The following is a 13,474-nucleotide window of genomic DNA, read 5'->3' as shown; positions in this document are numbered from 1 at the left end:
TAACTCACCGATAAACGATGAATGGAAAATTTCCATTTCTTTGTGTGCAAAACAAGCTTTTCTCCATTCGCAACACACGTAGTCATCGCACAAGCATGTGTGTGTTTATGAATGCAGATAACGAATAACCTTGAATGAATTGAAACTTGTTAATAAATACAAAAATCTGCTGTTGCAAAAATGCTGTTTTTCTAGGCGCGCCCGTAATTAATTCAATCTCAATGAATATTTAGAATAATAATATTTCATTCCGATGACTTCATGTTTTGTTCTCTTTTGCAAAATGATTATTTGTTATTCAAGAATTTACTTCTAAACTCTTCAATAAAATTAGTGAGTGAAAGTGGATTTTTTAACTGTGTTTACTGCTCTGGTTAGCCAACCGCACGGTAGGCTACCGGTCGCGCGGTTAGAAATTATCCCAGTAACCGCAATATACATACAAATTTTCAACTTCTGGCTTAAGCGATAAGAGTATACGATTTCGACACCATATTCATACATACTGAAAAAATGCAAGAGAGCATAAATTTTCCTCTCAACGCATGCGAACCGTTGCCAGCGACAATATTTGCTGCTTCTGCCATTGGGCAATTCTTGCAAATACACCATCTGATTTTTAGCAGGCTTCTTCGATTCTCTTAATTTTTGCTCACTTTTTCTCATCTGCTTGTTAAACGCCTAAGAGAAACATGCTTTCTCACATTGAAACTGATCAAGCAGTCCACGTTTTGTTGCAGAGCATTTCAAAAACGCAGTCACCCAATTTCATTCTCGAAGGGAGAAATGTTCATCAGCTTCTCAGTTACTGGCTGAGAAATCAACGACCGAACAGAGATGGACGCTTCGGTTGTGGTTTATTTCAGCACTTGCTGGGGCCAATGTTCCATAATTTCATATAGAAAGAGGACGGTTCAATCCCACATTAAAGCTGTCCACGTGATTTGGTGAAACGATCAAATTTCATATGCGATTTGCATTTCTTTTTCTCTAAGGAGCGATGAGAATAGTAAAACTATGCCCTTGCCTTCACTGAGCAATTCATTTCACTGATCACACGTAGCGCTGATGAGGTGTTTTCAGAGTCACAAACCAACAGTGCTCTGACAGTAGAAGAGTGATCATTCGTTAGAGAAAAAATTTCTCTTGGCTCTCTCAGCAGCAGATGATGAAATGCTCATTTAAAATCTCCTCACAAATATTAGGAGCGAAAAAGTTCACCGTCTCCTTTTGGGCAAGATGAGCAAAATGAAGCCTGATTTTTAGCAATCTGGTTGCACTGCTGGTCGCAAAGAGAACAACAAAGCTGTGCTCTTTTTTAACCCACGCGGGAGAAAAAAAAGGAACGAAATCGCCTTCCAAATCTGCAAACATGGCGGACTTTTAATCATATCTACTCAAACCATCTAATCCGACTTCGAGTAACGATTTTTACGACCTTTAATTTGTATTAGTTGGAATTACGATTCGCAGTAACGTTTTTAATGACTTGAGTTATCATTTTTAATGCGATTTAATGTTTGCTGGGATTGTATTTGTTTTCCAAAAAAAAATTTTTAACTGCCAACGAAAGATGCAGATTTATAGGCACCTAGACTTTGTTGAACATAATATGTAGTTTTTATTATCGTGTGAAGAGCTATTTACGGTTCAATCCTTATTAAAAATCACAATTTTGGATATTTTTAATTTAATTTAATAAATTCGCTCCGCAAACGCGATATTTGGAAAAAGTTGGAATGAATTGATTTTAAATAAATTCTGGGTCCGAAAATTTTCATAAAATTTGTAACAAAATTTAAAACCAGCATGTTATTTTCTAGAATCACTCAAGACTGCAACTCGATTAAATTTAAAACAAAAAAGTTTTTGCGATTTAAAGATTGTGTTTTGGTCGCAAATAGTTGTATAAAATGCAATGTGTAAAACGTACTCATTGAATGTTAAACGCCAATTTGCGACCAAACTACAATCTTTGGACCGCAATCAATCGAGTTTCAGTCTTCAGTAATTCTAGGAAATAGCATGCTGGTTTCAAATTTTGTTACAGATTTGGTTCAATTTTTATTTTTAACTTTTAACATTTAATTCAAACAAAATTTAAAAAAATAGAAAATATGGAAATGTTGTGAAAATTTTTGGACCGGGAATTTATTTCAAACCAATTCTTCTAAACTTTTTCCAAATATTGCGTTTGCGGAGCCTCTAAACATGATTTTTTTAGGTCGCCCCGTACAAAAATTTGTTCTCCACATCCTAATCTACCTTTTGGAGGGTGAGTCCCCAGCTTTTCAGACATTTTGCAATTTTGGTCTCCCTGCGGTAAGTTTTAAAAATAATTATAATTCATCCTGAATCAGAATCCTAAGAACTAGAGATGTACCGAATATTCGGTTGGCCGAATATTCGTCGCCGAATACCGCCAAAAAACCGTTAAGCCGAATATTCGGCTCACCGAATAGTTGAGCTAAGTATTCGGCCGAATAGGCCGAATATTTGTTATTTAAAATTTATACAAAAACACACTTCTTAAATTTTTCAACTGATGTTGGATAATTTATTAAATATCCAAAGGTTTTGTTGAAAAACCTTCAAAATCATCAAAAACTTATGGTTTGAGTAAAAAATTTTAGATAAATCCGTGTATTTTTCACTGTAGATAGCTTTATACTTTGGTTATCGCTTATTCCATATTTTCTAGATATATCCATGCTTGCCCATAAACCAAATAAAGCATTCGAGAAAAGTTGAATTTGACCGGAATGACCACATATTTTTTTAAACTTTCCTCAAACTTTAATTTGTTTCCTAAATAAAATTTAAAAAATCAAATTGCTCTTTGAAATTTTGGTAAATTTTCTGTTACAAAACGATTTTTAGAGTAAATTGATTCGTAGGATACGATTCGAACACTACTGTTGTAATTCGATAAGAACTTTAAATTTAAAGTAATTGTATTTCTTTTTCCTCTTGAATGTTTAAGAATAATGCCTAGTTTCTATTCTAATGTTCCCTTTTTTTACAAGTTGTTCAAAAAAATCGTTCCTAGGCCGTGTGGATACGTGTCGTAGAAAGTATTGTATGCTTAAGGTTAAAGATCATCGTTCTTTTTGGCAACTCTTTTGATGACATCAACCAAAAATTAGACATTCATCCAATTCGACTTAAAAAAAGCAATTTCAAATAGCTCAACACCGATTTTGACATGTTTTGTCCCAAATTTCACTGGAATTCAATCTCTTTTGTGATAAACGTCCTAGAAGCGACAAGTCATCTGATGTCCTTTCAGCTAATGGTGACATTTTGAAAATCAAAATACCTCTACTTTAAAAAAGATCTGATACATCTGGTTGGAAATAATCGACTTTAAAACATGAGGGGCATTAAGACGGCAGAAATAGAAGATTTTTATTAGAAATAGCAGTAAAAATAGAAGTATTTCTATTGAAAACTCAACAGATTATTCGACCGAATATTCGGCCGAATATTCGGCCGAATATTCGTTTGGTCGAATAGTTGAAAAGGTCAATATTCGGTATTCGGCCGTTCGCCGAATACCACTATTCGGTACATCTCTACTAAGAACCATATTGATTTTGATCGCCGGATATTGATTGTGATCGTGAAATTCTATTCCGAGGTACAGGTATTCAGACCCAAAGTTTTCAGTTCGGAATAAAAATTCAGATTCCGGTATTTTTCCTATCCACTGAGATTTTTTATTTTCAACTCCAAAGTCTTAATTCTATATTTAAATTTAAAACTTATCCTGTTCAATTGACTTATTGAGCTATAACATGTATTTGAATACCTCGAGGACAGCGAAAAATTTCCAGAATAGTAACAGAATACTGTACTTTTCAAATTAATTCTCAATCACAGGCGTTTTAAAACTAGAGAAAAGTTGTAATTTGAAACACCCTATCGCATAGTAAATTAATATCAATAAAAACCAGAACGAATCATTAAAAATTGATTCCAGGGCAAAAGATATTAAAATATCAGCATGAACATGAGATATATTTTCTTACTTAGATTATAAAGTTGATTGGCGTTAAATTTTTTTTTTTGAAAATTAGCTCATCCGAAATCTTCTCAGAAATAATATTCAGACGTATAAGGGTTGATTGAACATTTTATCGGATTTTTTTATTGCATCGGAACTTATTCGATCCTCTGATCTCTATTTTAAGTTCGACGTTGACCCCAAATTAAAAAATAAACTTCCTGTGGCAGAAATCCTTGCGAAAATGAGTCATAGCGTGAATACTTGATCAGTTCCATTTCATCCTTCACTAGATACAAACCGATAGCGGCGAGAGGAAATCCCCGACTTCTGGTTGACCGGCTCCGTTTTTCAGCACCGTATATTTAGCTGGACGAATGAGTGAATGAATGAATCCTCGATTGGGAGTCCGGGGATTTACCCGTCACCGTTTGAGTTCATTTTTTCTTACCGTTCGCGAATTTTCTTCTGTAAGCCATCCAGTCTTAAAACGCAGACGGTTTGGAACGGCGTGCAGCGAATAAATGTTTAAATAAAACTGCCTCCTTTTGAAAGTCCAAGTCTCAGAGTGGTTCTAGAATTGGTGGAATGAAGAAGTTGATTGTGATTGGCACTTTGTTTTTGGCGGCTTGCGTAGCGGCCAGAGAAGGTAAACAAAAGTTTGGATGATAAAATTTTGATTAGTAACTAATTTGAGTGATGTGCTTTATAGAACATTTCAGTAGCAATGAGGTGGGAATGGATTACGAATTCGGTTGCGATCGGCACTATCTTCGAGCAATGGAAGAACACATCAGAAATCCGATTAGGCAGAAGCGTAACGTGCAGATAGATCCTTTAAACGCTTCCTTCCATCTCAATACGAGATTGAACGTGCACGAGACTCAAGTCCTGAACATAGGAGACATTCAGTCGGTGATGTCCTCCAACTTCAACGCCTCGATTCCGACTAGGATCATTGTCCATGGATTCTGCAACTGCCGGCATTCGGATTTCTGTCTCACAACCAAGGATGCGTTCCTGGAACGTGCTGAGTACAACGTGATCACGGTAAACTGGCAAAGCGGCAAACAACTCAACGACTATTGGATAGCTCGAAAAAGGATCCACCCGACGGCCGAGAAGTTGGCAAAGCTGATCGACTTTCTGAACGAAAAGGCCGGCCTGCGGTTTGAGGATCTGTACCTGGTGGGCCACAGTTTAGGGGCTCATCTTTCCGGACTAACCGGGAAGGCAGTTCGGCGGGGTAAAATCAACACGATCATTGCGTTGGACCCTGCAAAGCCCATGTTTGACATGGGCAAACCTACTGATCGACTTGCTGAAACGGACGCAAACTACGTCGAAGTGATTCACACCAACGGAGGAAAATTGGGTCTATTCGATCCAGTGGGACATACGGACTTCTACCCGAATGGTGGCCAGAAGCAACCCGGTTGTTGGGGTTGGTGGTTTGGATGTGAGTAAAATATCTTAAAATACTTATTTTCAACCTCTAAACCGAGCTTAATCTGTTCACAGCTTCCTGTTCCCACGGTCGGGCTTGGGAGTTCTATGCGGAATCAATAGTGTCGATGGTGGGTTTTTGGTCGACCCGGTGTGATAGTTTGAACCAGGTTAGTCCGGCCGGATGTCGAAGTCCGAAGGCTAAGCTCAAGATGGGTGGGGAGCCGATTGTGGCGCAGAATCGAGGAATCCTGACGGTTGAGACGCATGCTGATGCTCCGTATGCACGGGGTAAGCTGGACATAGGGAGCAAGCGATGGCGGTTGGAAAAAAAGAGAGCGCAGTTCTATGCCGACAAGAAGAGAAGCAAAAAGCTGAAGATGATCAATGAGATTTATTAGTAGTGGCGTTCTTCAAATTGACTTTTTAATCAATATTTCTTCATGACTTTAAGAATAGCATTTTTTGCGTGTGCTACAGTGTTCAAGATTATAGTGCTAAGTAGTTCGCTCTGAAAACACAATATTTGTGTCGAAAATTATTCAGTTTTTATCGTAATACAACGAAAATGATAAGCCTAAGACAGCAGTGGAATCAAAATCTCGCAAATTTCACCGAATGTTTCTAAAATTATATCGAGATAGAGAGGCACTGAGTGAAAAAAAGTTTCAAAACCACTGAATTAGATACTATCCAGTTATGAACAACTGGACTAAATATAAGGGAAGCCCATAATAGCATTACGTCTGGGATTCTAAGGGCTCAAAACATTTTTTCGCTTTATTCATACATCCGTTGTTTGTAAATTTGGAACGAACAGCTAAATTTCATTCAATTCATTACTGATTAAATCCAGTAAAGATGAGAGCTTGAACCTCAAGAGCAAATCAATGGATGTAGAGTTCCTAAAGCTCCAGAGTTCAGAATCATATTTCATTATTTTATTTTAGAATTAACTTGTGATTTGTAAAAAATAATTTTTTAACATAATTCACCATGAGAAATAAATTTCAGAATGAATCACGATATTTCCGAAATAGTCTTCAGAAAAATATAGCCGAATTATAAAAAAAAATCAAAGATTTGAAATCAGCCATTACTTCATAGAAATTTCTATCAAAAATTTAACTCAAATATTTGTTTTCTGATCGTTTGCAAAATTAGAATCATTTAAATTTTGTTGTTAAACTTGCGCGAATACGGTGAAGCTCAGAAAAAAAGATGATTAAAAAGTTTATTAAAGTTTTATTATACAGGCCCCTTTCGTTTTGGCAACAATCTCGAGAATTTTGTGTTGTCAAAATCGAACCGTGCCAAAATCGAACGGATTTTTCCATCAACATTTTTTTTACCCTATTAATAAATATAAACTATTGTTATTATTATAAACTCAATTTTTCATCTTTTTTTTTTTGATAATTTTCAAGTCATTTGTTGTTATTTTGACGTAGAATTACGTCTTACGGCAACACTATAGGGGGGCAAATTGAAATTCGCGAACCGATCTCGCGTCACGAAAAACGCCTCTTTCAAAGACATCTCTCTTAAAAGACATACCAAGGCTGCTCAACGTTGATTGGCTATTCGATAATGGAAAAAAAATTAGACGCCCCGCCCCTTCATGAGTTTTGTTATTTCCAGCCTACGAAAGGTATAAAACAAGGGGTCAACTGACGGTTTGGTTCATTGTATCAGAGAAATTGAAACTAGGGAAGCGGGCAGTAGCAGAGCTGACCAACAGCGGCGGAAGCAAGATGTGTTGTGACAGCTCAGAACCTCACAAACCCACCTCACTAACCCATCACACACACACACACACCCCCTACACACACACACACACACACGCACACACACATACACACACACACACACACACACACACACACACACACACACACACACACACACACACACACACACACACACACACACACACACACACACACACACACACACACACACACACACACACACACACACACACACACACACACACACACACACACACACACACACACACACACACACACACACACACACACACACACACACACACACACACACACACACACACACACACACACACACACACACACACACACACACACACACACACACACACACACACACACACACACACACACACACACACACACACACACACACACACACACACACACACACACACACACACACACACACACACACACACACACACACACACACACACACACACACACACACACACACACACACACACACACACACACACACACACACACACACACACACACACACACACACACACACACACACACACACACACACACACACACACACACACACACACACACACACACACACACACACACACACACACACACACACACACACACACACACACACACACACACACAGCCGCAACCCCCTTACCACCTTCACCCACCGCACTCCCCATCCCCACCCTTCGCTTAACACCCACCATCGCACACCACCCGCACGTAACACACCACCCGCCCATCAAATACCACCACCACCCATCCATCACACACCACCCACCCATCACGCACCACCCACCCATCACGCACCACCCACCCATCACACACCATCCACCCATCACACACCACCCACCCATCACGCACCACCAACACAACGCACTCGTCATCCACCTATTGTAAAAGAAAAGTCAAGCGCAACTCTCTTTAAGATTTTGGCCCTGAAAAGGGCCTTTTTTTGTTATTTGTAGATATGAAAACATGATGGTCAATCTAACGCTTCCTCGGGAATCTCGTGTTTAAGCAACAGTTTAAGCTAGTGATTGCTATGTGATCTTAAGGGAAATGAAAACATGATACTGATTCCAATCCAACGAGACGCATGAGACTAAAAACAGTTTAGAGCTTTTGCCCTGAGTCAAGCGTTTAGATCAAAGCAGTCATTGTAGGCTTTTCTCGCAAGCGTTTGATACAAAGCTCATGTGTTTATCACATTATTTGCATAACTGCCGGGCGCATAATTTCGACGACATCGGCCTTGTTTCTGCTTATACTTATATTTAATTCGCCTTTTGTTATGCAGTTGAAAAAGCTGCATACTATCTTTATGGGTCGATTTAGACCATTAATAGTTATTAAAACGACAATTTATGGAAGAATGATTTTTTTCGAAGTTAAGTTCCTTTAAAAAATTCGACATACTTTATTCAAGAATGCTTATTTGAAACGAAAAACACATTGATCGGGATAGGCTGTAGTAATTCTACGTGAACTTCTCGGTCGTTTCATATATACAACCACTGTAACTTTTTTTTAACATGTTTTAGACACATTTAGAACTTTTTTGTTATGTTTATAATGTTTGTTATTTTTGTTATTTTGCTCCTTTTTTAGATATTTTGTGTCATTTCTATTCTTTTGTTTGTATTTGTTTTTGAGTTTTTTTTAAATTTTTATGTTTTTCGTCATTTTTGAGTGTTTAATAATTTTTTTTTTAAATAATTTGTAATTGTTGTTGTCATGGCCGTATGAATGGGGGTTTGGGAGTTAAGTTCAAGTTCATAGAAAGCTGTTTGAGGAACCTCTTGTATCTTTCATGCTCACATTCGAGAACTTCGGTCACTTTCAAATTAGATGATTCTCTTGTTTTATCCCGACCATTTTGAATCAATTTTATGTTTTCTGGTTAAACCACCAGATTGTAGTGAATAGAATCGAATGTGAAGAAATTAAAAGAAAGATATAATTGAATCATGCTAGTAAATAATATTAATGAATTTATTCTAAGAGTTGAACTTCAAAATCTTTTAAGCGTGTAGAAGCTTGAAAATGAGAAAGTGAGAAAGCATTAAGGCGCCCGCACAATAGCACGTCGGACGTCGCGTCGCGTCAGCTGTCAACGCTGTCGTTGAGTACTAAAACGCTGACGCGACGCACTGGGAATTTTTTGCAGCACAATACAGCGTTCACTGACAAGGCTTTCCAGAATTTTTGAGACATAATACGGGGTGCCTAACATTACAAAACACAGAAATATGACGATTATTTTATTTTTGAGTATATTTGTGTCACACTTTGACAAAAAAGCATAAACAAGGAATATTCAAAACCCTGCTGACGCGCTGGAATTTTGATTTATTTCAAAACAAAAACGTCGACGCTAGAGAACGCTGCTGTTTAGAACAAGTTCAGCGTTTTAGAACAACGCTGTCACTGATGCGACGCACCATTGTGGTGGCTCAAACGGAAAACGGTATCCCCAAAATGAAATGTCAACGCGACGCTGACGCGACGCGACGTCCGACGGGCGGGCACCTTTAGAATGAAAGAGAGCGACGTCGGAACGCGTGAGAACGGAAAAGGTTACGTTCGTCATTCTGTTAACGAATGTTGCGACGAAAGGTAATGGCAAGCAGGGTTGTTATACTCCTCAAAAAACACACACTGTGTTCTAAAAGCACAATGTGAATGCAAGCTTTCTAGAACTGCGAGCTCGGCGATAGAATATCTACTGCTCGCTCTCTTACTGCGCGCCGATAATCCAATTTTCTGAGAGGTTTCTCACAATGATGAAAAACACAATGAGCTGATCCACTCTGCTCAATGTGCAGCTCAATGTGAACTCTAGCTTTAGAAATTTGCCAAGCACTCTTCTTTGTTATATTTTTCCTTCTCAACAAAAGAAAATAAAAACGACCATCGTTCGTCCAGCCCGGGACGAAGGCACACCGGCTGCTTGCAAGAGAGAAAATAACTCATAAACAAGCAACAGCAACAACACAAACGAAATTCGGTCGGGCTCGGCCTGCCGGCGCCGAGCAGCGATGCCACGAAAATCTGTACCATCCGTGTATTTATTTCTGTTAAATTGGGACACGTATGGACGAACATCAGACTCATTTATGATACAGATTTTTTTGTGGCAACGGTGTTCGGCAGCCGGCAGGCCGAGCCCGCCTAAATTTCGGCTGTGTTGTTGCTGTTGCTTGTTTATTGGGAAAGAATTAGCTTTCGTTTGTTGACTTTAGCGTTGTGGTGGTGGTGGTGGTATACTGGTGCACATTGTGCAGCTCAATGTGCTAAGGTCTACCGCTGCGTAGCTCAGTGATTTGCTTCGATGTGGCACATTGATGGACAGCTAGCTCAGGCAGTGCTCGGATTTGCTCTCTCAATGTGCTATGAAAAAAATGCACATTGAGCTCATTGTGTGAGCGAATGACACCCCTGATGGCAAGTGATTGTTGGCATCAGCGAAAAAAAAATGATAAACGGAATTTGAAGAAATGGCTTTTAAGTACGACACAGATGTCTAGAAGGAAACCAGAGAGAACTGTCAAGAAGATAGTGCCATGTTAACAAAACAAAATAACAAACTCTTAGTCAGTTATGTGAAGTAACTCATCATTACTAGGATTTATCACTTATTATTAGGGACACATTCAAAGGGGTTTCTTGTATTTTAAATAAATGAGACGACACTGAGACGACGGATAGCATTTGATATTTTGCACCGATTTCTAGAATATAATCCAAGCTCGACATCTGTTTGTTATTTCGACAGTCATTGCAGTAAAAAAAATGTTTCTATTTTCCTCAGCTTAGTTATTCGTGGTTTATCTAACTGTAGAGAAAATTCATCTTATTGTATTTGAATTTATTTATTTTCGAGTTCAAATACCATTGCGCCTTTTCGAAAAATTGTAACTTTAAAAAGAGCTACCTAGAAACAGTGCCATCTATTGCATCGTTCAAAAGTTACAAATCAAGCAAGAGATAGCACTGTTTTTCGTCATTTATCAATGGCTTCTTTAAAATAGAGCACTGGAAATTTTACTCAAGTTTCGAAAGATTTTTGTTCGAGCTTGTACATCTGTTCATCTGTGATTTAACTTCCATTTGAAGTTGCATATGAAATTCACATTATGTTATTTTTCTGTCCTGAAATTAAAATGATACAATGAGCAATAAGTCAACAACTTTTTTTAAATAACCCATCCCACACTAAAGCTACATCACCGTGCAAAACATTGAACAGGCTTACGTAAAACAGGTCATAGACTACACAAACGGCATGTGCAAATTCGATGATTCCACGGCGATTGTTTGATTCTATGCACGCCCACACACGATACAAACATATTTCACGCGAACACTAACGATTGCTGGCGACAACAGCAAAAGCTTCAACAAAAACTCTCTCCACCTCATCTGGGGTTTAGTAAATGGCCTGAGTTTTGTACAAGCAGCACCATACACCATGTCACAGAGGGTTGCTTGTGCAAAAAAATTTCGATCCCGATTGATTTTACTCAAACCGTTTGCGCGATCATTCAAGCAGTAGTCTATGGCCCACTTAAGAAACAAACCCATGCAGAAAATATTCAGCACACAATGGATAGAAAGAATTCCAGTTAGGATTGAAAAATGTTAAGCGTGTATCAGAGAAACTGTCATCGATCATTCCCGCGTGGCAGTGGAACAGAAAAGGAACCGCGAAGTGAAACACCATTTGCAAAGTGCGCGCAGGTTACTTTTCCGGACTCTTCCGGTGTGACGAATTTCCGCCTCATCCGAATCGGGATTTCGTTTAGAAAAATAAGAGTTGCGTCGCAAGCTTCGCGTTTTCCGATAACATCCGGACAGCAAGAGGAGGCTACTTCGGAAGGCAAAAGGGAGACAACTTAGCACCTCGGGCCTCGGAGTACTTCAGTCGGAAGGCCACCAAAAGGAACGGCCGGAAGGAAGACAAGCTGCCTTGAAAGGCATTAGCAAAGCCACTAAGTACCACAGGCAACTTCAGTCGGAAGACCACCAAAAAGAACGGGCGAAAGGTAGTACAAGCTCAAGGAAAAGGGTCGCATTGCGGCCCTTTCTTGTTATCTGTGTTTAAATCATCAGCACGACATTGCTTTTCCGGCACAAAGCATCCAGGTAGCTTCATTCGAACAAGTCTGGCCAAAATTTGTTCATCGTTTCGTATTGGTTCCACGAATCCGGTGAACTCCACGGCGCGAAATCAACGACAGTTCCACAACAATAGCAGGAGCGACGGAGTCGGGCACCACGAGTGCTACGATCGGCAGCACTAGCGCAAACGAGACGCGACAAGGTTGCGTATGGAAAAGCGGTACGTGCAAGAGGCGTTATCAGCACGACAGGCGCTCAAAGATAGAGTGCTGCGACCGACAGCACCAGCTACTCTCAAGCGAGACGCGACGAAGTGTCCAAAAGAGGCACCATCAGCAACAAGAAGCGCTAACGGAGAGGAGCTTTCGGAGCGCTGCACTCAGCTATATCAGTTGCGCTCCGATGAGGCGCGACAGGGTTGCGTGTAGCGGCCACCGCCTCCTACGGGAAAGCAGCACCGCTGATTATGAGTGAGGGAGTCAGTGGTAAAGCTGGATACGGAATCTTCAGTTCGCCAGAATTCGTGGAAACAGGAGCTAATACAGTGCCCGGCGCCGCTCAAGGTCGTCGGCAGCGTCGGCAGAAGACTCAACCGGTCGCGTAAACATGAGACGATACTGTGAGATTCACGACAGGTCCCGGCTGATAACCCCAACGAAGCGTAAGTGAAAAGTCTTTGTGAAAGGAGACACATATGTTGTAGCTAAGAAAAAGGGGATTTAAACATATTGCCAAAATTGAAAATTTAGTTCAATTTTTCAATTATTTATTTATGTGTCTTTGACCACGGATCCGCCCTCACAATATTGATTTTGGCGTCAAACTCATTTCAATACTTTAGTGATGTTATTATTCCAGCGGGCCAAAATATGACAAAAAATGTGTAAACAATCCGAAATCAGCTGTTCGTTTCAAAAATGAGGATATAGCTGATTCCAACTGACCTAGTGGCAAGTTTTGGCACCAGTCCTCCACCGACAGATGTCTCTACCGACGACAACAGGCGAAAACCCGTGTAGGACTTATACGAAACGTCAAAAACCTGCTCTCTGCTCCAGCCACAGTCGGAGTTCTCGAACGCAGCAGCGAAAGAAACAGGGCGAGCCATCAATCATCGCTC

At 39.7% G+C, this 13,474-nt stretch overlaps 1 protein-coding gene across 1 annotated transcript; it reads left to right on the top strand.

Moving 5' to 3' along the window:
- The first annotated feature begins 4,525 nt into the window (after positions 1-4,525).
- LOC129755501 (phospholipase A1-like) lies at positions 4,526-6,655 on the top strand. Its single transcript, XM_055752025.1, has 3 exons — positions 4,526-4,655; positions 4,719-5,465; positions 5,528-6,655. The coding sequence occupies exons 1-3, from the start codon at positions 4,595-4,597 to the stop codon at positions 5,851-5,853; spliced, it is 1,134 nt and encodes a 377-aa protein (XP_055608000.1). The 5' UTR covers positions 4,526-4,594; the 3' UTR covers positions 5,854-6,655.
- Positions 6,656-13,474: the final 6,819 nt, after the last annotated feature.

The sequence above is a fragment of the Uranotaenia lowii genome, chromosome 3, assembly GCF_029784155.1.
Source record: "Uranotaenia lowii strain MFRU-FL chromosome 3, ASM2978415v1, whole genome shotgun sequence".
Taxonomy (NCBI): Eukaryota; Metazoa; Arthropoda; class Insecta; order Diptera; family Culicidae; genus Uranotaenia; species Uranotaenia lowii.
This window is presented reverse-complemented; position numbering and strand designations above follow the sequence as displayed.